The sequence below is a fragment of the Saccopteryx leptura genome, chromosome 10, assembly GCF_036850995.1.
Source record: "Saccopteryx leptura isolate mSacLep1 chromosome 10, mSacLep1_pri_phased_curated, whole genome shotgun sequence".
Classification (NCBI taxonomy): Eukaryota; Metazoa; Chordata; class Mammalia; order Chiroptera; family Emballonuridae; genus Saccopteryx; species Saccopteryx leptura.
The window spans coordinates 71,592,326-71,617,197 of NC_089512.1; the positions used below are offsets into that span (position 1 = coordinate 71,592,326).

Here is a 24,872-nt window from a genome sequence, read left to right on the forward strand (position 1 = left end):
TTTTCTCCCATTCTGGGATGTCTTAACAGCATATGGGGCTGCTGGCTTGGGATAGACCATAAATGGGCAAAGATCAAAGGTGTAGCCATGTAGCCTGCTAACCTGGTTATCTTAACATGTCCAAACCAGAATATATAGGGTCACCATTTGATGCACCTCCAGCTGTCCTCCTCAGATCCTGTGGGCCCTTCCTTTGTCTCTTCTCCTGTCTCTTTGGCCACCACCACTTGCTTGGCCCGCTGTGACACGAACCCATACTCCTCAGTGTGGCCTGGGAGGCATTGCCTGTGTGGCCCACCTGCCCCCGGAGCACTGTGACCCGCCCACCTCTGCACCGTTGTCCCACAGGTTCCTCCATCCGGCACCGCCCCACCGGCTCGCCGCTGCCTCTCGTCTCCAGGGCTGCCTCTGCTGCTGAGCTGGGGCTCTGCCAGCGTGTGACAGAGACCCGTCTCTTTCCCAGGGCCCTTCCTGCAGAGTGGGCCTGGCGCAGAGCAGGGCCCAGAGTGGGTTTGTATAGAGAGAGGAGACATATGTCAGAGGAGGGACAAGGGCAGGGGTGTCGGGGTTCATCCAGCTGTCCTGGGGCGCCCCTTCCCGTCCTGTCAGACCCTTCCTGGCTCCCTGCACTCATTCAGAGCTCCTGGAGGAGGCTGAGCCCTGCTGCCTTTGTTTCTTGTCCTTTAGCCCCATACTTTACATAATAAAGGTTTGCTTCTTTTTTTCTTTTTCTTTTTCCCTTCTTTTGGAGTCAGAAAACTAAGAGACTATCTATATTAAGAACTTAATAAAGAACTCGAAATGGCTGTGGGGAGGCAGAGGGGATGGGAGGGAAAGTGTTCTTTCACTCTAGGGAGGTGTCCCTGTGTGTGGCGTAGTGCCCTTGTAAATGGGTTTTTGGGTGCAGGGCCTGGGAGAGTTGTGAAAAAAAAAAAAAAGTTGGTGAGAAGCCCCAGAGCTGCTGGGAAAGGGGCCTCGTTTATGCCTGTTGGAACTGATTTGATCAAGTGTTTGTTTAAAAGAGATGCCACTTGGTAAGCGACGCCTGGCTTACTTGTGTTGTGTTCAAGAATGCTTTGGTTGGCCGGAGACCCTGACACTATTTACTCAGAAGCAGGCCGTGTGAGTGCTCGGAGCCCGAGGCCAGTGCTGCCACCCGGCAGATGCTGGCGCTCCGGGATGAGGGCTGTGGCACAAAGAGTCTGCCGGGCCAGCCCAAAGCCACTCGTGGGCCGTTCCCTCAGCCTGGTTAGCATGTGTGGTCTTTCTCCTGATTAATAAAAAACTGGTCAGTTGATTAGACAGTGGATTTGTCAGAAAGAGGGTGAAAGGTACAGATAGACCATGGTGGTGAAGGGCTTCTCCTGAAGGTGGAGGCAGGGCAGGGCTGGACCCTCGTGCTCAGTGTGGTTGCAGGTTGGGTCATCCATGTCCCTAAAGTGAGTAGGGAATTGTGTCACAGTGGACCAGGTGAATGGGGGCAGCAACACAGAGATGGGCACAAGAGGGGACTAAGGAAGGGCCCACAGAATCCATGAGGACAGCCACAGGGGCATTGGATGGTGATCCTATGTATTGTAGTTTGGCTATGTTAAGATAACATTTACAGATCAAGGGCTAGAGTCAGAAGTTCAGGGGATTAGATTCCAGTTAGATTCCAAACCGAATTTTTTATTTCCCTTGTTAAATTGTCGGGATTTTGTCTGTTTTGTTTTTTAACCCCCTGTGCCTACCTCCACACCTGGCACGTGGTAGGTGTCGATAAATGTGAGGAGGGTGATGCTGTGTCAGGATGGATTCACAGTCTCGTAAGTGGTGGGGCTGGACGAGGTCTGAAGGTCCGGGTGAGCGCACCAGGAGCTGGCTGCTCGTGCCCACACGCTGTTGATGGGAGGGGCCTCAGTGCGTTCCGAGTTCCCTTCTGCATGTCTGAAATGTCACACCTATGTCCTTGCCCTGGCGGAGAGCAGCCCAGGCTCACCCCTGGGACAGACAGTCTGAAGCAGACCCATCCAGTGGATAATAACTTGATGACGGAAGGGAGAATGGGAGACTCACTTTAGGGGTGTCACTGTATTTGCACCTTTCTGAGAGAAAAATAGGGAAACATATCTAAAAGAAGCAGTGTTGAAATCATTGTTTCTTTGCAGAAAGACGTGCTTGCGTCACCTCCCTTTGTGTGTTTCAGGCAGCACAATAAGATTCACAGTGTGGAGGGGACTCAGCTGAAGGCTTACCTGTCCTTAGAAGTGCTGGACCTGAGCTGGAACAACATCACGGAGATGCGGAGCACCTGCTTCTCACACGGCCCGCCCATAAAGGAGCTGTAAGCGCCCTGCCCTCGGCACCTGCCCCGAGTCTGAATGCGGGGCCGGAGGGATGGACACAGAGCTCCTTGGCCTGTCCTTAGCGAGGCTGAGGGCAGGAGACCCTGGGCCGTGTCTTCTGTTTGTAGAGCTTTACAGACGGATGAGGCAGCTGAGGCAAGGAGAATGTAAGGATTAGCTGAATAGACTCACCACTGAGAGAACCTCAGATAGAGGTCTGTCTTGGCTACAGAGCCTGCTTTCATTCCCATTTACTGGGCTGCCTCCCAGGAAGGTGGAGAGGAATGATTCAGGGTAATTTGAGGAAGGACAGTGGGAGAGACAGACCTCTTTGCAGAGGCTCAGCCTGTCGCTCACTGCTCATCTCCCTAGCATCTGGCACTATTGAAACATGCCGTTTGGTTTACTTGAGGGAGCAGCGACTCTATTCTGGGGGTTCTTAGAACCTTCTAAATTTTTCTGTCAGTCTGTTGTTCCTTTACCCCACCTTAATTCCCCACCTTATACTCATTGGACGGGTGATGAGAGGAAAAAGTTCAAACCTACCACAGCCTGTTGGTAGGAAAGTGTTACTTTGGGAAAGAAACTGAAAACCCAGGCTAAGGACACATGTGAGTTTTCACTCCCTGTGTTATTACCATTCCTGACTAAATTTGGAGATCATTTGCAAGACTGGATGAGGGGTCCTTGTGACCTATCTGCTCAGGGAGTTCAAAGCTTAGCATGAGGATTTCTCACAACCCACAGGAGAGGAATAGTTTGTTTCTTAGGCTGCATCATGGCACCAGAACTGGACACAGGAGGCCACGGCCCCGTAAGCCGGTGCGGCGGTGCTCAGGCTCTGGGAGGGCTTCCGAGCTGCCTGCCTGCCGCCCGGCATGGCCTTGCTTGGAACAGAGATGCCACCAACTGCTAAACTGAATCGCAGTGACCTTCGCTGTCTGCATGAGGTTAGGAGGGACATTCTCTTTTGGCAGACTGGCCAGTATATCTTCATCACACAGACTGTTTTTCTTTAATCTGGAGTGTTAATTACAAACAGTCCGTTCCCATTTGCGAAGAATCCTCATGTGCCCTGTCCTGGGCTGCTGCCTGATGCAGAGACAAAAAATGCCTTATTCCTTTCCCCTCTATTTTGTAGAAAATTCTATTTTTTCTCCTTTTTGCTTCAGCCATAAAAAAAAAACCCCAAAAACAACAACAACAAAAAACAGCATTTGGGGAATAGGCGAGGTATTGGAGTAACTTTTCATAGGAATATTGCAGTGTTCCTCCTTTTTCTTTCTTTTTGTATTTCTCTCTATCATTTATGCACAACAGAATGCAGCTGTGTTCACTGTGTGCTGCACTGCATTAGAGGGAAAGTGCCCCTGACACACATAACCCTGTAAGTGGAGGTCCCAGTGAGATAATGCTTGTTTCCTAAAGGGACTCAGTGCAAGTTTCTTTAATTAGAGTATTTCTTTGGCACATTTAAAATGATTACAATGAGTTGGTTTATGTACATTTATTATATAAAAGCTATACAATGAGACCCACTTCAGAATTAAAGGCTGTTTCCCCAAATTATGACATTCACTCTGACCTTGGCTTGCAGATGCCTTTCTGCTTCCTAGGGCTTTCTCACCAGCCTTGCACCCCAACGCTTGGTTGTGGGTGTTGAGCAGGAGTCTTGCAGGTGCTCTGGAGGTGGCACCACTCAGTGGCTGGTGTGGGTGGCGGTGGGGAGGTGACTGGCATTTGCTCTCATCCTCCTGCTGTTGCCCACTGGCCACAAGCGCAGTGTGCTCTAGGCCGAAACAAGGCTTCTGTCTGGGCCTGAAGTGGATGGTCCTGACACCACATTTCCCTGACCCCACCTCCTGGGAGTGCGGATGGGCTCTGCTGCCTTGGGATGACGGATGTCTCAATGGAAATCTGTGTCTCTGGGTATATTTTGGCTTATTTCCCCAACTTGGCCGGGTCTGGTGTCTATAACAGAATGAGGAAGGCCTCCCACTGACCACTACATTATCTCTCCCGAATCACTCCAGCAACCTGGCAAGCAACCGGATCGGCACCCTGGAGTCAGGAGCATTTGATGGTCTGTCGCGGTCACTGCTAACACTTCGCCTGAGCAGAAACAGGGTCACCCAGCTTCCTGTGAAAGCATTCAAGTTACCTAGGTTGACACAACTGTGAGTATAGAAACCTGCATGTTAATTAAGGTTAGCCAAACTTTATGGAGGTCAGATTTCCCCAAGGACCCCAAACCAAATGCAGCTCCTTCCTTGTTCCTCCTTGGTCAAGCCCTCCCTGCATTAACAATCATTAATGACCCTATGGCAACACCTAATGAAAGCAAGTTAAAAGCTGGGTCTGGTGCCTGCAGGCTAGCTCAGGTTGCTGAGAAAGAGATCCCCTGAGGATCTGGATGCTTGTCCTTGCTGGTACTTTGCAGAATGGGTGAGGGATCCTGCCATGTAACTGAACCTGGCTAAGGTGTCGGCTGTGTGCATTGGGTTCCATATTGATCTTACAGGTTTCCTTGTTTTGTTTTTCATTTTCTTAAAGGGACCTATAAAACCTTTGTCATGGCATTATGGTGTCCCAACACTTCTTGAGGTAGTAGTAAGCAAGACATGGGCCGTAGTCTTATCTCTTAAGTCTTGCAAGTTTGTTGATTTATTGTTTAAAAAGCTTTTTTGCCATTGATAGGCAGGAGAAGAGAGAGAGAGAGAAAGAGAAGCACCAACTCATTGTTCCACTTAGTTCCATTTAGTTGTGCATTTACTGATTGCTTCTCCTTTGTGTCCTCATTGGGATCAAACCGGCAACCTCGGTGTGCCAGGATGATGCTTTATTCACTGAACCACCTGGCCAGTGCCAATTTATTATCCCTTTAAAGAAAGGATTTCTTTGTCTAGTTTTTTGATGACCAAGGCCTAATACCCTCCAGGAATGGCACAGGGTTTGGAGTCAAGAAAACCTCTATTCTCAGAACCTGACGGAGTATTTGTTCCCTGTTGTTGCTGTATCCTTTTTGCTACTGAAGAGTATATCTTAGGAAGATAAACCTATTGGAGATTTTATTTATTTATTCTACTATTGGAGATTTTATCTATCTATCTATCTATCTATCTATCATCTATCTATTTATTTATAGAGAGGCAGAGAGAGAGGGACAGACAGGGACAGACAGACAGGAAGGGAGAGATGAGAAGCATCAGTTCTTCATTATAGCACCTTAGTTGTTCATTGATTGCCTTCTCATATGGGCCTTGACCAGGGGGCTCCAGTGAAGCCAGTGACCCCTTGCTCAAGCCAACAACCTTGTGCTCAAGCCAGTGACCTAGGGCTTTAAGCTAGAGACCTTTGAGCTCAAGCCAGCAACCATGGGGTCATATCTGTGATTCCATTCTGAAACCAGTGAACCTGTGCTCAAACTGGCGACCTCAGGGTTTTGAACCTGGGTCCTTTACATCCCAGGCCAACACTCTGCCCCCTGCGCCACCACCAGGTCAGGCGAGATTTGGTTTAAATAGAACAAAACACTTGTGGCAGCATGTTGCAGTACACCCAGCACTGTCCACCTGTGCTTCTCACATGGTGGCCCACTTCTGCCTCCTGGCTGTTCATGTTCAGGAGGGTTGTGTGAGGCAGGGCCATGAGGCACTGTGCAAGTATTTGGGGAAAACCAAGTGCTTTCCCATTAGCCCTGTGTTTTCCGTCCCTCCCCCCAGTGTTTCTAAGGGATCTAGCCCACCCAGATTCCTGAAATCTTTTGGTTAACTGAGGTTTTCTCACACTGGGCTAGAAGCCAAATGTGCGTGATTCATAGTGTGTCTAGGCCCATGTCCCCCGACCCCTGTTTAGGTGGTGACTTGTGACTCCTCTTCGTGAGTAAAGAGGGAAGTGTCACTGCCATTTGATACTCAGTGGTTTTTCCTGGATTGAGGCATCTGGTGTGGATTTCTGTTGCTGAGCTAAGAGGCAGCTCCATTCAGATGTGCACATACTGAGTCGCGCCCACCTGCTCACTGCAGAGTCCCGGGTGTCCAGGGAGGAGAGGGGTGCCCTCGTGCAGGAGCGCGCCGTCCCCTTTGGTTCATTTGCTGTGGCCTGGTCAGGGGTGCGTTCTGCTGCACTGCCAGCTCCACTGGGTCCTCCACACCAGGTGCACCTGTTGCCCCAGAAGCCCAGCAGGACTGTGTGCCAACGGCTGCAGGTTGTGAGTAAGCTGTGTGGGGGGAGCTCTGAACCTCCAGCTTCATCTCTTTAGGGACCTCAGTCGGAACCGGATCCGGCTGATCGAGGGCCTGACATTCCAGGGGCTGGACAGTTTGGAGGTGCTGAAGCTGCAGCGCAACAACATCAGCCAGCTGACAGACGGGGCCTTCTGGGGGCTGTCCCGGATGCATGTGCTGTGAGTACAGCGGGCTGGCCCGGCTGCGGGGCCTGCCTGCGTCTCCCCACTGCTCACCCCACCCTGGCCCCAAGACCAATGAGGACTTCGGCCCAAGCCAGCTGCCTGCTCTTTGCCCGTCAGCTGGGCCTAATTCAGTGTCTTTGGGGGCTTGGCCAGATAAGGGTGTTTTCCTTGAAGGTTAGGAAAATCTTTTGGGGCAGTTTTAGTGGATTTAGTGGAGTGAGCTGGTTAGTGAAGACAGAGGAGGGAGCCGTTTCTCTGGGGCTGCCGCCCCCTCCCTCGACCTCCCCTGTCCGACACCCTTCAGGAAGTCCCCTTTCTCTCATTTTGGGTTTGACAGTCTTGGTGTGCAGGCGGGCCAAAAATGTATAGTTCATCCTGGGAGTTTTACTTCTGTGTGTGTTGTGAGGACCTGCACGCAGCTGCCTCTCTGCCCAGAGAGCAGATGCCCCACGCAGAGCTCACTGCCCGCAGAGGGCCACAGGCAGCAGGATGCACAGAGGGGAAGCAGGAGGGGCAGTTGCTGATCTTCTGTTTCCAAAAATTTACATATGCTTATCGTTAATAAAAAGTGACCTGTACTCACAGTTGCAAGCAGGTGCTCAGATTGTGAGGAAGGCTGTGGTTGCCTGCCCTCTGCCCTCCACTGTCCCTTCTAAGAGGCCATCACTCCTCAGGTCTCCCCTGCGTTTTTCTGTCTGTAGTTTTGCTGGTGGTTACTTCCAAGTTTATAGACTTATGCCACTCTCTTGATTTGTCAACTTGAGATTTCTTGCTTTGTAGTCAGTGGTTTAACTTGTTCAAGATACCCTCTTTCCTCCCTTCCAGTTTATACAAGTGATGTCACTGCGTTTGTCTGGTATTAATCATCTTTGCGACTGAAACAAAAAACAAAAGTTCTAGTTCCCATTCCATCAACTCTCTGTGCTATGTTGACCCCCCCCCCCCCCCCCCCATGCACACACATCTCTAATGCACTCTTTTTAGATCTTTGGTTCAAACCAGTGGATCTCCAGTGCTGGGGCCTTGGTGCCAGCTTGCTGCTGCCTGTGCATTGGCTGAGTGATGACCAGGGACCCGCCCCCCTCATCTTGCACGTGGCTGTCGTTGCAGGCACCTGGAGCACAACAGCCTGGTGGAGGTGAACAGCGGCTCACTCTACGGCCTCACGGCCCTGCACCAGCTCCACCTCAACAACAACTCCATCTCCCGCATTAGCCGTGATGGCTGGAGCTTCTGCCAGAGGCTGCATGAGTTGTGAGTGTCGTGTGCTTATTCTGTGCCACACAGAGGGGTCTTTTCCAGAGCCTAGCTGCTCGAGGCCTGGCATGTCCCACAGCATGGTGGACTTGGGACAGCTCAGGTGTGTCGGGGGTGTGCTCAGAGGCCCAGAGCCCACCTCAGTGATTTGAGCTTGACTCCTTCCTGATCCCTCTCTGTGTCTTTAAGGATGCCCCTAGAGTCTTCTTGGGCCTGGGGACCTGGGGTAGAGTGCTCTGGTGTCAAAGGGCAGCTTACAGGAGTGTTCTCTTTGCAGCTGTGTTGTTTATTTTAAAGATTTTATTCATTTTAGACTTTAGAGAGAGGAGAGAGAGAAAGGCAGGGATGGGACAGGGGGGAGCAGGAAGCATCAGCTCATAGTTGCTCCTCATGTGTGTCTTGATCAGTGCCAACCCAGTGTTTCGAACCAGCGACCTCAGCGTTCCAGGTTGTTGCTCTAGCCACTGTGCCGGCAGTGGGAGGGGTCTGTGCCCTCACAGTCTCCACTTTCCTGCCGTTGCACAAGTTACCCACACTGGTTCCTGCCCCTTTCCCACCGTCCTTCCTGGCCTGGTGGCAGGGCTCCTGTGCGGGCGTGACGGTGCTCACACTTCACACCGCTCTTACTGCTTTGGGACAGGCTCAGATGGGACCCCCAGGCTGGGTCTAGGGGCTCCTGAGCTGGTGCCAGAGTTCCTGAGACCTGCGGTGACAGACTTGCTCTGGGCAGGCTGGCTGCCGTGTCAGGCCTGTTCCCAGCGATGAAAGCAGCACTGCCAGGGACTCAGTGGGCATACCCACGTCCCTCTTTTTCTGCCCCATGTCTAGAAGATCGGTTGTTTTGGAGGGAACAGCTGGATTCTCATTACATTTGTTATTTCAGTTCAGTATGTTCAAGGTTTTTGATTCTGTTTTAGTCCAGTCTGTTCCTTTACTTTTTGGAAAGGGTTTGGGTAGGCTTTTTGTCTAGGCTTGACCGTCGGGAGAGACTCACCCACTGAGCAAGCATGCCAAGCCCGGCCTGGTCTCCGTCGGTCTCACCGGGCAGACGGGGGCGGTTTCCGCGCACTCGGGGCCCTCCAGCGCACTGTGTCCTCCTCTCCTGCCCCGCCCTCCCTCCCCTGACCGGAAGCTTTTCCTTCAGTGAGTCTGTCCTTCCCTAAAGCACAGAGTCGTGCGCCTGCCTCTTTCCTCTTCCGTCCACTCTCCTTGGATTCCGTGAGTGTGTGTGTATTAACCCTTGAGGTCTCGTTTCTGAACTCTTCACGGTGGTGCCGTTGCATCGTACTCTCAGGTGTCATTGGCTGGCTCCTGACAGTCCTGTGCCCAGGCTGTGACCCCACTCAGGAACTCCCAGGACCCACGGTTTTCTGTCATCCAGGCCTTGGAACCAAGGAAGCAGGAGGGGTCTTCAAAGTCCGCCAGACCCGAGCTAGTCCAACTGCTAAGGGAAAGGGCCGTCCTCCGAATGGCTGGAAGGGGTGCGAGTTCCTGAGGTGGAGGCAGCGTGGGGAAAGGCCGTGGGCAGTGAGGCTGTCCCCTGTGCCCTCCAGAAGGGGCACAGGAGTCACAGCAGTGTGTCTTCCTCAGCCTAGCCGTTTGCCTGATACCCTGCTGACCTTGCAGCCAGAGTTAGGACTGCTTTCCAGCGTGTTCCCACCCCTCGTTTAAGCTAAATTCTTTCATTGCAGGTGAGGATGTAATTTTGATCTGCCAGGTCTTTGCGACTGACAGACACTATGACTTACTTCTCCAGGAGGGGAAGAATGTTCCCTGCTGCCTTTAAAAACTCATTAATCTTGCCTGACCAGGTGGTGGCACAGTGGATAGAGTGTCGGACTGGGATGCCGAGGACCCAGGTTCGAGACCCTGAGGTCGCCAGCTTGAGCGCGGGCTCATTTGGTTTGAGCAAAAGCTCACCAGCTTGGACCCAAGGTCGCTGGCTCGAGCAAGGGGTTACTCGGTCTGCCGAAGGCCCGTGGTCAAGACACATGAGAAAGCAATCATTGAACAACTAAGATGTCGCAATGCACAATGAAAAACTATTGATTGATGCTTCTCATCTCTCTGTTCCTGTCTATCCCTCTCTCTGACTCTCTCTCTGTCCCTGTTAAAACAAACAAAAAAAACAACCTCATTTATCTTTGAATTTATTTTCCATTTCCTTCCCCAGACCAAATTTTCCATTTTTTTTTTTAATTGAATTTTAAAATTTCCCAGTTTTGAATGATAGATGACTTAACATGCCAAGTAGCCAGCCCGGCAGGGCTGTGTCAGAGGGCAGGAGGCGTGCTGGGAGGAAGGACGCTTGATTCTGAAGCTCAGGGACGGTGTCCTGCTCTCAGTAGGGTGTGGGGGGTCATGCCAGACGTCTGGACAGGAGACTAGTGTCAGGGGAGTGCCCAGGTGATGCCTGAAGTTCTGTGAGGAGGGCTTGTTCAGGTGGCGGTTCCTGGTGCCCTCTGCTGGCCTGTGTAGGGAGCCTGACTGGCCCCTGCTCACTGCGAACGCGCTGAGTGCTGTCCGGTCTCGCCTTGCTGTGGAAGCGCCTTCATGGCCTGGGTCAGGACTGGCCGTTGGTGCCAGCATTAAGTGGTTGGAGTCTTGAGCGTTCTGGAGTTGTGTGTCCTGATGTTGTCCACAGGGTTTCACACACTTCCTGGTCTCTGTGACTTCCATGAACATTCCAGGAGTCAAGCTATATAAGTGTTGGCCCTCATGGGTTTCCAGCTGTCAGACCACTCTTGTCCTCGGGATTCTTGTGTGCGTGTCCCCTCCAGCCGAGACCTGGCTGACCGTGACTTGATGTTCAGGAGAGGAGCGGGCACCCCCACACAACCTGATGGTGACATCTGCTTCTCCTTCCCTCCCTCAGGACCCTGTCCTTCAACAGCCTCACGCGGCTGGACGAGGAGAGCCTGGCTGACCTCAGCAGCCTGGGCACCCTGCGCCTCAGCCACAACGCCATCGGCCACGTCGCGGAGGGCGCCTTCAGGGGACTCCGGAGCCTGCGCGTCTTGTACGTCTTCCCTGGGTGGTGGACACTGCGGGGTCCTGGCGGAAGGGCAGGACAGGCCAGCCAGCTGCGTCGTAGAGTTCCCTTTCCCTCGCTGCCAGTCGGAATCACATCCAGAACTGACCTGTTCGTCGTGCAGCCTCACACTTTTATATTATCAACTGAAAAAGAACCGGCCAAGCCGGGCTCCCCTGCTCCCCCAGGCGGAGCCTCTACGGTGATGACAGCCAGAGAAGTGGTGGCTAACAGGTGCCGATCCCCGTGGCTGACCGTGGGTGCCGGGGCCCGCGCCTGCTGGACCTCAGGGCAGGCTCCAGCACAGTGGCCGTGGGGCAGTCCTGTGGTCTGGAGTCTTGATCCCTCCCTCTTCCCCTCCCACTTTAGTCCTGAGTGCTTTATGTCCAGGCCAAGTGGACGCTGCTGAGGCTCATCTCGGGGATCCAGTGTCCAGGTGGCCCCATTTCAAGAGAGTGAATTAGGGATCCTGAGTTTTTTCCTTGAGGCTCAGAAGGGGGTCATTTAACAAAATGGAGGTGATCATGTCATTTCCCTCTAAGCTCCTAACTAGGTGGACTTGCTAGATATTGCTATAGGATACTTTTCTGGGACTTAACTTTTTTCAGTGGTTGGCTTCAGAGAACTTCCAGAAAATTATCAGCCTAAAGGCCCCAAAGAGGGGGTATGGACTCAACAGTGATGGCGGGTTCCAAGGCCTCCTTCCTGGCCCTGCCCCCACTACAGAGAGAGGGCCTTTTACTATGTCAGAGGGAGGAAGGCTTTGAACTTGCACCTGGGGGAGGGCATGGTGGGCTTCAGTGCTGGGCTATTGTTGGGGAGTGTGAGAGAGCCCAGATGCCAGGCTATTCAGCCTTCGAACCCTCGCAAGGCCTGAATAACAAGGACATTCAGACTGTGCAGGCCAGAAAGAAGAGAAAAGCTTTGGCAGCCAGGGCTGGGAGCAGGGAGACAGGCACACAAAGCCACAGCCCCAGTCCCCAGCTTTTTAGCATGTAGATAATAGGAAGGAACCCACTGAAAGAAGTCCCGGCCAGCAGCTGAGTCTCGGCTCTGCGAGCTTCCTGCTCTAAAGGAAAGGTCAGCGTAAGCACTTCACTTGGCAGTCAGAGCGCCTTCCTGCTGGCACCGTGGGCTCCTTCTGAAGGCTCACGGGGCCAAGTGCAGTGTCCTTGGTTTCCAGCCCGTGTCTGCAGAGCGTGGAAGACCAGAGTGTAGGTCCTGAGAACTTTGTGGGCGTTGGAGAGGGCCGACCATGTAGCAGATGGAGGCTTGGTCACCAGGTGGGACTTCTCACCTGGCGCTGTGACCTGCCTTTAGAAGCTGGGGAAGGAAGTTGATTCTTTGGCCCTGTGATTTGCACTGTTGGAGGAGCCTGGGCCAAGAAATTGGCCTCATCTTCTCATCCTGGCAGATGGGTCACAAGTCTTGACTCAGCACCCAGATGTCATCCCTGGCTCAGAGTCAGGGCCTGCAAAGGCCTTGCAAAGATGGGGCTTTCACGCTCCAAACTCACTTGCCATGTGGAGGCGGCTCCTGGGAGGCCTTGTGCCCAGGCCTGTTTGGTTACTGTCCCTTTCTTCCATGTGCCCTTTGCAGTTATTGAGCGAGTTCAGACAAGAGGTTCTGGTAGGTGTGAGAGCGGATGGGACCGTCCCTGCACATTTTGGGCTGATTCTCAGTGCCAGTGGCCAGGTGTCTGCTCTTTGGGGTGGAATACAGACCAGGCTTTCCTGTGTGCCGTCTGCACACTGTCCTGCTCCGGGCTCGGCCTCTGCCAACTGGGAGCAGCAGACGGAACTGGGGAAACGGCTGGCTCAAAGCATGTGCAGTGCTGTGGGGAGGCGGAGAGGGCCCGCCGCACCGCAGAGGGTTATTCTGGGCTCCCCGGGCTCAGCGGTCACACTTCTCAACCATACGTCGTACCTGGGCACCTAGAAGACATCTGATGTTCCAGCTTCAGGGTGGCAGTTGGGGTGTCCTTCTACTTCATGTTGAAGAATGAATTGATAAATGGATGGTGAGCTGTCTGTGTTCTCCCCAGGGATCTGGACCATAATGAGATCTCGGGCACAATAGAAGACACCAGTGGCGCTTTCACGGGCCTTGACAGCCTCAGCAAGCTGTGAGTATCTGTGTTGGAGTTCCGGGGCTCCTGCGTGGGGAGCCCCCCCGCCCCCCCCCCCCCCCCCCAGCTGCCTTTGTTTTGGGCCCAGCCCGAGGAGAGCTGTCAGGCATTTGTCTTTTGTTTGGGAAGAAAATCTGAATAAGAGAGCGGGAGAAATACCAGCTTCTCTCTGGTCTGTGGTCTCGTTACCGCCCCGGGCGCTGGTTTCCGGGGTTGCTGAGGACTGGGGGTCTGGTGGGGGCTGCCGGACCTTCTCTCTCACTTACCTGTGACGATGTGCAAACAGCCTCGTTTTGCTGTTCTGCACAAAGGAGTCTCGCCCTCTTGCTCAGTTCCTAGAAATTGTGTGAAATGTCTAAAGCTGAGTACCTCTTAAAAGTTTAGAGCCTTCAGTCAGGATTTTTGTTGTTGGTCAAATTTTAAGCAGAAATAATCATTTATCAAGAGTAATGTAGTAGCTATTTTTTATTCAAGGTATCTGGTGTTTTTGTTTAGTTTCTCTTTGCCAGTTACTCTGTGAGGCATGAGTGTGGGCTGTGTCTGACAGTCTCGCCAGGGCAGGCTGTTATGTAACCGTTTTGTAGTTGAGGACCCAGAGCTGAAGGGATTTTGCCCATGACCACACAGCTGGGAGGGGGTGGGCCAGGATATACCTCTCTGTCCCCAGAGCCTGTGTCTCCTCCGTGTCCCCCCCTGTCACTGCGCCTCACCAGAATTTTCTGCCGGTGATGCGCAGGCAGCATGCAGGAGTGCGGCCTGGACCGGTTGTTCTCCACGGGCCTCTCACAGGGAGCGTTTGATGGAGGGTAAGACAGAGAAGACCTCGTCCCCGAGCCTGTCCCTATCAGCACACTGGCTAGAGTGTAAAGTCAATTTCTGGAAGCAGCAGTGGCCCTGGGAAAGCCTGTGTGAGGAAGAGACTGTACAGTTAATGTGTCTGATTTGTTTTGAGAACTAGGGTTTTCATACCTTTTGTATTCAGAATTCTGAGTGAACAGTGCTGTTTGGGCTCCCTGCAGATGTTGTCTCTACTTGTGTCCTGTATTCTGATGGCAGGTCACCGTGCCCGTCTGTCTGCTTTTTCTTCCCTAAATACTCCCCCCTCCTCCCCCTGGCCTGCCCTTTACCCAGGACAGCACGCTGTGTGGGGCAGAGGGGCCTGAGCTGGGAATGGGGTGGCTGGTCGAGGGCACCTGTACAGCCATTAAGTGCAGGCCTCCCTGTGCAGTCCCTCAGCCACGCTGACAGCTGGTGAGGTGCAGAGGGGACGGTGCCATTGGGTCCTTTGCAGGCCATGTCCCTCCAGTGGAACCTGGAGCCGTTCTGCATGTCAGGGGTTCCAGGAGGATTTCCTCCCCATGCAAGGGTGGCTGGTGCTCCATACTTCTGGTTTTATAGAACTGCTGTGTCCACAACCTGGTGCCGCCCTCCTGACTGCCTGCTGTCAGTGCCGGCCTGTCCTCCCCTCCCCCTGCTGGACTAGGCTCCGCAGGACCATCAGAGTCCCAGGAAGTTAGCACAAGCCCCTGTCTTCCTCACTCACGCTGTGCTTTCTGACAAGGATCCCTGGAACAGTGGGTTCCACACTGACCTGCTGCTGAGACACCAGAGACCCTGTTAAAGCAGACTCCAGCCCCACTGATGAGAACCTTGGGACTGGAGGCCTTGTACCTGCTTTAAAAAAAGAGAGATGCGCCTGACCAGGCAGTGGCACAGTGGATAGAGCATCAGACTGGGATGCCGAGGACCCAGGTTCGAGACCCCGAGGTCGCCAGCTTGAGCGTGGGCTCATCTGGTTTGAGCAAAAGCTCACCAGCTTGGACCCAAGGTCACTGGCTTGAGCAAGGGGTTACTCAGTCTGCTGAAGGCCCGAGTTCAAGGCACATATGAGAAAGCAATCAATGAACAACTAAGGTGTCGCAATGAAAAACTAATGATTGATGCTTCTCATCTCTCTCTCTGTTCCTGTCTGTCCCTATCTATCCATCTCTCTGACTCTCTCTCTCTCTGTCTCTGAAAAAAAAAAGAGATGCACATATTGGAGGAAATTTGGACAATAATGCTAATTCCTTTATGTGATTAAATATTTGTAGTCAGTTACTTGAGTGGGGTGGTATTGTGGTTATGTTGGGGGAAAATAAAAACAAAGGAAAACCCAGAAGGCTCTTCTTCTTGGATGTAAAGAAAATAGTGTGATGCCTTTGAGATGGGTCCCTGGTCATCTGGCCAGGCCAGGGAGTGGGGAGCGGGGAGAGGCAGAGACGGAACAAGGCGGGCGCAGTCCGGGGTAGTTGCGGCTGCGGGACAGGCATGTGGAGTACGGGTCCCTCTTCCGTCTGCCTGTGAAGGTGTGTGAGGTGTTCTGGGTTCGCCGGGAGAAAGGAGACAGGTGCTTCCCTGGGATCCTGGCTAAAGCCACTGTGCCTGGCACAGGGAAGGTTTGGAGTAAACATGGCTGGAGGGAAGAAAAGAAAGCAGGAAGGGAGGGTGGGAGGGAGGGAAGGAAGGAGTGCTTTGCTTTGATCTCTTCCCACTCAGACCCCTCAGAGCACTGCCTGGAGGCTCCGTGGCGGGGCGGGGCTGGGAGACATGGCTGTGACATCACATTGCCCATCTGAGAGGCCTGGTGACAGTCTGTTGGGTTCCATCAGAAGGAGGGTGGGTATTGTAGAGAAGGGCTCTGCCTCGTGTGGTCTGTGGTCAGTGCGGAGTGCTTTGACCTGGCGTGGGCTCACTTTTGAAGCACCTGGAGGATGGTGTTCAGGGACCCACTGTAGAATGGGAATGGGGAGACTCTGGAAACTCGGGCCTTCACTCAGTCATCAATCTGAGGTCCTTCCTCTTGTGCCAGAGACCAGACTTCAGTGAAAACGCTGCCCACAAAGGGGGCAGTGAGCCGCAGAGCCCAGAAGGCTTCTTCTGCCTGTGAGGGTGGGTACCTGTGGCCCTGCCTGCAGGTTCGTAGCTGTGGAACAGCCATTTTGGATAGTTCTTAGAACCCAGAGTCCTTGGCAAGAGTGTTTGCCTGCAGTTGTTAGGCTCACCAGCCATGTCCCCTTCCCGAATGTTGCTGGAACTGCTCAGGCTGCAGTGTCCTGGAGTGTGAGAGGGAAGGGAGGCTTTCTGCAGCGCAGAAGTGTCAGCACTTGCGGGATGGGTGACGCGGGGTCCCGCCCGTGGGTCCAGTGATCTCTGTGGCATTCCTCCAGAAGTACACCAGGGTGACTTGTGAAAGGGAGTTTTGGGGACAATATGCTACATGGGATGATGGGGCCATGACCCTCAATTCTTGTGGGGTGGAGTGGGCTCAGGTAAGTGCTGTTCCCTGGTTGGGGGTGAGGGTCGGGGAAGATGCTCCCCCAGTCCTCACGGAGTAGTATAGTAGTATTCATTGTCGAGGGGTGTGGGAAAGGGGCTACTCCCAATCAGCACAGGCACCACCTTAGACCCCCCCTTGGGTCTGCAAGAATGCTTTAGCAAGAGCCCGCAGACCTTTGTGAGCCCCTGGGTTGACCAGGAGATGCATGAGAGGACTTGATGGGCGGCCTCCTGGGGTAACTGCTCTGCATCAGCGGTGCAGGGAGATCTGGCCAACAGTCCCTTCTCTGTGGCCCACAACCACCTGGGTAGCATGAGTGTCCTGGCCCAGAGTCCAGCTTCTCCTCATAGCAGCCTGTATCAGGTATCACTGGCTGCTGGCTGGCCCCGGCCCCCCCCTCCCCGCCTCGATTCCTGCTGGGAGGATGTGAGGACCTGTGTTCATCTACCAACGGAGTGATTAGCCCCCACACAGTTGACAATTTGAGAATTTGTTTTACTGCTATTGTTACCATTAGGAATCACAGCCTGCCTTCGGGTCAGTGTGACGAATGTTTAGTGGGTGAAATAAAGCACCGCCTTTTTTCCTGGCTCTAGTTTCTGGGAGATTTCACTGCAGTGGAGAGCGTTCACCAGGTCCTGCCTGGGGCGCGCGCATGGCGAGGTTGGGGCGAGGCCGCGTGGCCTCCTGGTCTGGGTGCTCGCTCAGTGTGCTCTGACGCAGAAGCTTTGGGTTCGAGGCTGTGGGACTCCTGCAGGATGAGGTGGTTTCCTGTCGTGCAGACTGCCTCCGAGAGAGAGAAGACAAGGGGCCTGGGCCTTCCTGCCCTTTCCCCTCCGGAGGCAGGAAACAGGGCGGCTTCGTCTGAGGGCTGGACTCCGAGGTACCAGTGGGGCTGCTGAGGTGTGGGAGGCCTCGAGAGAAGTTTGTTCCTGGTGAGGGGGCACCGGGAGGCCCCTCAGAAGTGGCCGCGTGCTGTGGTGCCGGGGGCAGGGTGAGAAAGCCGCGCTCCTGGCTCAGGCCAAATCTGTCCTTTTTTTTTCTTTTTTTCTTTGTCGAAACAAAGGCAATTTATTAACAAAAAACAGTGATTTGAGGAGCCCTGTTCACAGACGGTGTCCACGACGACCCCCATTCCTGTGGGTACTGCCGGAGAAGATGGGGGTGACATCCTTAATCAGTCTGATCTTCATTCCCGAGCGCAAGAGCTCGGAGAGCTGACCGAGCCCCTGACCAAGGTCTTGGTCCTATTTCCTCCCGTGGTCTGGAGTCTGATGTGGAGAGCAGTGATGCCCAGCTCTCTGCACCTCGGGGCCACATCCTGGGCAGCCAACTTGGCAGCCTACAGAGAGGACTCATCTCAGTCAGCCTTTACCCTCATGCCGCCAGTCAGACGGCAGATGGTTTCCTTGCCAGAAAGATCAGGGACATGGAAGTAAGCAAAGATGTGGCAGACACCAAACACTTTTCCCCTTCGGCCACCTGAGGTCCAAGGCTGATGACCTGTTCTTCCTTCTTTTCCTTCCCCTTGCACGGTGCCATGGCTGCGCGTCCCGTCCAGACTCCTCCACCGGAAAGTGTCCTGTCTTCTTGAAGGCAGCATCCTGGGTTTGCCTGGGGGGGTCCTGGGGCCCTTAGCAGTGAGGTGAAGCTGTGGCTTGCAGGGACTGCCTGGCCGTCTTTGGATTTCCTCAAGGCTGTTTCCTTTCTTATGTCTTTTCAGGGGGGTCTGGTGCTTGCTATTTTTCTCGAGAGTTCCAGCTTTCACACAGCTCTGGAGGTGGAGCTGGCCTTCAGTTGAGATCTTTGTCCTGATTCTCAGTGGGTCCTGAATGAGGACCCCACCCCACTGCATGAGGGGCTGAACCAGATTGGCTTTCTGCCCCGATACCCTGCATGTGCTGCCGAGGAGTTTCCCAGACCTAGAGGCTGTGAGGTCCCCCGGAGTGGACTCCCCTCAGGCCACATGTTTGACAAGCCCTAGGGAGCACCCTGGCATGCTCCAGGGTTGAGGACCTCGTGTAGCTGTCAGCACTGCCTGGGGGTGCTCACTGGCAGAGTTCCCTCTGCCACCGGAGGGGGGGGACACCGAAGAGGGCTCCGCCCAGGGTATTGTTGAGGAGGAGGGAACCCTGGATTCCTCTCATTTCCAGTGTCCAGCGTATGCCAGGTGCTGCCCTGCCCCCGTCCGGAAACAAACCCCCTTCTGTGCCACACAGCCCACTGCAGGAAGCGCTCGTTTTTCCTTGTGGAATGGGCGGGGCAGATTTTGATTCCTAAGAAACCCACCAGTTAATGCCAAGGTTGGGATGGAGTTGCCTGGACGCAGAAGCCCCTTCTCATGGGAGGCAGTTCAGGAGTCCACACAGGAGGTGGCCTAGGAGGCTGACCTCTGAGAATATTTCTGAGATATAGTGAGCCTGGGCCCATTGGCATCGTTGACCATCTGGACTCTTGCTGAAGAGACTAAAGCGCTGTGGTCCTGCAGGTCTCGGGCCTTCCTGTGGGCAGGGCCGCAGCTCACCGTGGTGATGTCTCCCTGAGCCTGCCTTCCTGCCCTCTTCGCCTCCTTTGGGAACCGTTAACCCCGAAATGCAGTTTTCATTACCTTCTCTGACTCTGCATCCTCTTAGGACGTGGTGGTCAGCGCCGCCCTGCTCCGAGGCCATGGCTAAGCTCCACCCCCCGCCCTACCCCCCACCCCCGGTGGTCCTTGGAGAGAGACAGCCTGGGCCTAGCCAAGTGATTTCCACGTAACAGCGCAAAGGGGCCTTTTCAGGCAAGACGATACATGCAGTTCCAACCTGTCGTCACTGTTAAATCCTAATAAAGATAAAAGTATTTCATTTCAGAAAGGGGAAGGCCCCTGTCCTTCAGACCCGTATGCTCGGTGCGGGTCAGATTTCCACCTGCCTCTCACTGGACAGACTTATCAGATAGCACTACCCTAATTGTATGTTCTCTTTCTTCCAACCCTCCCTTGTTCCCCCCACCCCACATTTTTGGATGTTTGGAAACTGCAGAACTTTGTTTGGAAACAAGATCAAGTCCGTGGCTAAGAGAGCATTCTCGGGGCTGGAAGGCCTGGAGCACCTGTGAGTATCTTGCCAGACCTTCCCTGACCCCGGCCTGCCAAGTGCGGCTGCCAGGGACATCTGCTAGCAATTTAATCACATCTTTGTAAACCGAGAAACAGGCGATTTGGAAACGCCAGCTGCCTCCTTCTCATTATAAGTCAGCTTCAACTTTGGCCTTTATTTTGCCTATGCCAGTTACAGAGCATATGGCCAGTTGTTGAGCTCCCAATTAACGCAGCTGGTGTTTCGATGACTGCCTCCTGCTCGCCCTGCCCTGCCTCAGCCCTGCCCCCGCTCTTCCGCAGGCCCCAGGCCGCTTCCTACGTCCGCGAGGGTGCTTGGTCCTGGCCCGGCTCGCGCCCCCTCTGCCCGGGCAGCTTAACGATGCTGAGCACTTGCTGGGCTCGGGGAGATTTTCTCCTGGTGTGGCTGTTCTGAGGCAGGTGACTCGAGTACTTGATTCTTGGTTTATTTTGTCCTTGAGTCAAGTTTGACTTCTGTTGGGAAAGGTTTGCCTGTTGACTTAGTAAGCAAGCCTGGTCTGGTCTTGGCGCTTCCGTAAAGGCTTGCTTATTTCCAGGGGTATTCCGTGTGCTTTGTGTCAATATCTGCCAAGTGAGAGCCATCTAACGTAGAATTGGGGCAGGGCCTGGGGTCTGGCTGGCCCTGCGGCTCACGGCAGCAGCAGGGCTGTCCTGTGAAGTCCCTGAGCCTCTTGGCTCCCACCTGGGGCTGGCTGGAAGGAAACCCAGAGCTCTGCATGAGCGAAGAGTACTGTTTTGCAGGAACCTTGGAGGGAATGCTATCAGATCTGTCCAGTTTGATGCCTTTGTGAAGATGAAGAATCTCAAAGAGCTGTAAGTACCTGTATTTCCGGGGCCCTGTAACTTGGGTAGAGAATTTCAGTGTAAGGAAGGCCTTTCTGGGAGTGTGCCTCATCTTATGTAATAGTTGTGATCATTTATCATTGTGTGCAAGTTGTCTTTTTAAAAAATTCTCTGGGGGCTTGGATCAGGGAAAAGTACACTTTTTCTTGAAGGGCTGCACTAAATATTTTCGGCTTTTTATGCCATACAGTCTGTCTTGACAACTCAGCTCTTGTACCGGGAAGCAGCCATAAATAATGCAAAAGTGGGCGGGATAGGCTGTTGCTGGTATGCTCATTTATGGAAGAGCCATGGCCCGCAGGCCAGTTTACTGACCGCTGCTCAGCATGATGCGGAACAAACTCTGGCACATGTGCAGTCACCCCTTTAATGATGCCAGGGCCCAGTTTTCATCTTCTGGTTTGCTTATCATGAGGGCCCATGTTGATAGGGGCTTCTTTAAAGAACTTGGTGGGCTGTGAGCAAGACAGAGCTATCTATGGGATGGCCACAGGTGACTGTGGGACAGTGCAGGGTGCCCAGCCCACATGTATTGTCAGGGTCCCCTTAGAGTTCATGGTGGTGACGCTGCCCCTGCGGACTGTCACCATAGGCTGTTGGATGACAAGGGTTAGACGAGCTTACCTGTGTCTTCATCTGGCAGAGGAGTTAGTCTAGGTATTTCGGTAGTGATACCTCAGTGTCCTTTTTCTATTCATAAGTCTGACTCTGCAGCCAGAGTCCTAGTTGTAATATTCTCTGCAGGTGTGGCTTTCGGTTCTTCCAAGTGCTGACAAAGTGGTGATGGCGAAGGATGGCTGTCTGTGCACCTCTTTCCTGAGGCCACTGGGGGAGGGGAGGAGTGGGGAAATAGGGAGGTGCAGTCCCCATAGTTAGAAACCAAAGGAGGAAGCCAGGTCCCTGGTGATGCTCACCTGGGTATGGCCTTGCCTTTGCTGTGACATTGCCGTCTGTCGAGTAGACGCTGTCTCTCAGAAAGGTCATGATCTTAGAACAGGAGTGTGTTGGAGGATGGCTGCGTGGACAGATCCGTGATGAACATGTTCTGTATAGCAAAGCATTTATTGTAAAACCTAAATGGTGAGTACATGAATTTTACATTGCATTTCTTCCAACATTTTTGGTTTTAATTTTTTCAAGTATGTTGGGAGTTAAAAGATGTAATGCAGTGAATAGAGGGTACTTTGTGAGAAAGAGGAAGAGTGGGGAGACCAGATTTTCCTTTGTTATCCTAAAAATTCCAGTGTCCTGAGATAGTTTTCTAGTTGGGGTTAGCCCCCACATCTGCGGGCTTCCTGAGGCTCAGCCTTGGCCCTGTGCCTGGGTTTCCCATCAGTCTCTGCGGGTACCCAGCTGTGGCTGGCCCCGGGCCCAGCCTTCTGACGGGAGGAATGGTTAATTCTACTTGGTCATTTTCTTCCCCCATCAGATCAAGGCAGGTTGTACTGTGCACTTAGTCATCCTCTGAGTAAATTTCCACAGGCAATGATTAGAAACACACTTTGAGCTAGAATCATGAACATGCACAGGGGAGCCAGCGGAGTATTGGGACGGGTGGTGGCAGCAGCCGGGGAGGTTGTCAAGGCTGTGCTTTTAGTTGGTGAAGGAGGTGGCCATCTGCAGAGCCTTGGGGTTGCTGTTGACGTCCCTGTCCAGTCCCTAAGCCCAGCCTTTGTCTTCAGAGTGATGTGTGTGTGTGGATGGGAGGTCAGGGGTCAGAGTCCTCATTGTCTGGCTCCCTTTCCTCCCCGTCAATTCTGTTGGCCCTCACTCAGTCTTCAGGAAAGCTTTCTCTTGGCCCTGAGTGCCTGGTGGCTTCTAAGGTCTTGTGGAGGTGGGCTTCACTGTGTGAGGAGAAGGACGCCCTCGGGACCTGGGCCAGCAAATACACTGACTGTGTGGTATGAGGTTGGACCCTTCCCACACATGTTTCTGATCAAGGACAAATGTCAAATTTATTTTCCCAAATTTGTTCCTGTGGCTCAAATGAAACCTGTCTCTGCCCCCACAGAAGTGCCTGAGGTCTCACAGCGAAGGCCCAGTGTCTTCCTGGACTTCGTGGTTAGCAGCACACAGGCTCTCCTGCTGACTACACGGAACAGGCCATTACACCCAGTTTCTCTTGATGGGGAGCTGTCGGAGCTCCTGCCCGGGAAGAGTGCCTTTCTGCTCCTCATCACGCAATGAGGTTTCCAGTGCAGGCAGCAGACTTCCCTCCAAACACACGACCCATCCTGCGAAGCTCCCAGGTGCTGAGCAGGACTCGGCTATGTCCGCACGGTTCAGTATGAGAAGCCTCTGCCCTCATAGTAACTCTGCAACAGAACAGCCTGGTGCCTCTGAGCACAGATCTGCCTGCCCACCAAACACAGATAAAAAGTCCAGTGCTGATTTTAGGGTTAACATGGCAAGGCTCCCATTTATGATGGCTTTGAGAGCAATTATTTGTCTTTAAAAAAGTACTTCTCAAGGACCTGGCCGGTTGGCTCAGCAGTAAAGCGTTGGCCCAGCGTGTGGAAGTCCCAGGTTCAATTCCCAGTCAGGGCACACAGGAGAAGCGCCCATCTGCTTCTCCCCCCCTCCCCCCCCTCTTCCTCTCTGTCTCTCTCTCCCCCTCCCGCAGCCAAGGCTCCATTGGAGCAAAGTTGGCCCGGGCGCTGGGGATGCCTCCATGGCCTCTGCCTCAGGCACTAGAATGGCTCTGGTTGCAACGGAGCAACGCCCCCAGATGGTTAGAGCATTACCCCCTGGTGGGCATGCCGGGTGGATCCCAGTCGGGAACATGCGGGAGTCTTGTCTGCTGGCTTACCCCCTGCTTCTCACTTCAGAAAAATACAAATAAAATAAAATTAAAAATAAGTACTTCTCAAAGTAAGTTTAATCAGTTAAGCCGCCTAGCTAATCTGGGGACAAGGAACTAGGAGGGAGAGCAGGTTTTGCCTCATTTAGTCAGCCTGGGGTTCACAGGCTTCAGTTCAGTTTTCCCCTTGCTATTTACGAGCTCAAAGTTTCTCTGCTCACTGGAAGGCCAGAGAGAAGTTGAAGAGAACACAAAAACTGACTGTTTGGTTGCTCTGTTTGACATCTCAGGAAAATGGTGAATGAGAAGGAGGCTGTTGCCATAATACTGGCCCACGTGACATTTTCGGATTTCTAGGCATGTGTGTCCCAGAGATGGTTTATTACAGGGAAGCCCGTGTGTCCCCTTTCTCAGTGTTCCATCATCGCACTGGCTGTGGGCTGGCCCCATGCTCTAACAGTGTAACCCGTGGCCGTGAGGTCTCGGGCAGGGCAGCGAGACTCTGGTTGGCTTAGCTTCAAGTGACTCCTTGGGAAGGAATGTTCACTGAGATGGCGATTCCGATTTCTGTTTAAAAGCTGACCCTCAGTTGCTGAGAAAGGAAAGAGAATACACTGTTTTGGTTGGGGCCTCATGAAACCAGTGCTGTGCGTTCTGCTCCTGGGACAGTGGCCGTGAGCTGCCAGGCTGTGCAGGGAGCAGAGAGGCACTGTGGCCCGGACGGCTGGTGGGGACACACGGGACGGAGCGGTGGCCAGGTGGACACTCGGGGAAAATGTGTAGCTTTGCCAAATGACAATGTGACAGTCAGATAGGAGAGCCCTTCTCAGAACTTGCTTCAGAACTGAGATCAGAGCCTCCGATCCACGTTGGAAACTCCTGGTTGTCAGGAGAGGGCTGTCCCTCTCCAGGGGTCAGTGCCGGCGTCCCGGTCACAGAAGAGCAGTGTCTGTCTGAGAACCAGTGTGAACTCCGGCTTGGTGCTCAGTGTGGCCCTTAGCCCTGCATGGCAGCGTCACCTGGGAGCTTGCTAGAAAGGCAGTCTTGGGTCCACCCCAGCTGACTGAGCCAGAAGCCACATTTGGTCAGAATGTCCACATGGAACATGTTGTGGGAAAGGGACTGTGGGAAGAGTCCTTCCCTCTCTGGCCTGCTGGCCTGCATGGCGGGAGCCGATCAGAGGGGTGGGTCGCTGCTATCTCCCATTCTCTGAGAGAACAGTCCTTGTCAGTCACACCTCAAATGTCCCCTGTGTTTTTCTTGTAGTCATATCAGCAGTGACAGCTTCCTGTGTGACTGCCAGCTGAAGTGGCTGCCCCCGTGGCTGCTGGGCAGGGCGCTGCAGGCCTCTGTGACAGCCACCTGTGCCCACCCGGAGTCACTCAAGGGCCAGAGCATTTTCTCAGTGCCACCGGACAGTTTCGTGTGTGGTAAGAGCATCTTTGAGATTGTTTTCTGTGAGGGGTGAGGAGCCACGAAGAGCTTCCTTCTGGGACTGGTTCTTGCCAGTCCACTGCTGGATACACTTCATTCCCACCAAAAGCACACAGGGTCTACTGCATGGTCGCCTTGCTGTGTGGCGCTTGTCATCAGAAAGGAGCACGGGCTAGTTCAGTTATCAGTCAGAATAATCAG

General features: G+C 53.5%; 1 protein-coding gene and 1 pseudogene across 1 annotated transcript in view; one reads left to right on the top strand and one right to left on the bottom strand.

Annotated features, from left to right (window-relative positions):
• LRIG1 (leucine rich repeats and immunoglobulin like domains 1) overlaps positions 1–24,872 on the top strand; it is a 118,095-nt gene that overhangs the window by 80,490 nt on the left and 12,733 nt on the right. Inside the window, exons 4-12 of the mRNA XM_066351927.1 lie at positions 2,189–2,326; positions 4,361–4,504; positions 6,589–6,732; positions 7,849–7,992; positions 10,871–11,014; positions 13,071–13,151; positions 19,497–19,568; positions 20,336–20,407; positions 24,504–24,667. Coding sequence (XP_066208024.1) covers positions 2,189–2,326; positions 4,361–4,504; positions 6,589–6,732; positions 7,849–7,992; positions 10,871–11,014; positions 13,071–13,151; positions 19,497–19,568; positions 20,336–20,407; positions 24,504–24,667 — 1,103 coding nt within the window. The remainder of the gene's footprint in view (positions 1–2,188; positions 2,327–4,360; positions 4,505–6,588; positions 6,733–7,848; positions 7,993–10,870; positions 11,015–13,070; positions 13,152–19,496; positions 19,569–20,335; positions 20,408–24,503; positions 24,668–24,872) is intronic.
• On the bottom strand, positions 17,466–18,023 carry LOC136382234 (small ribosomal subunit protein uS11-like; annotated as a pseudogene).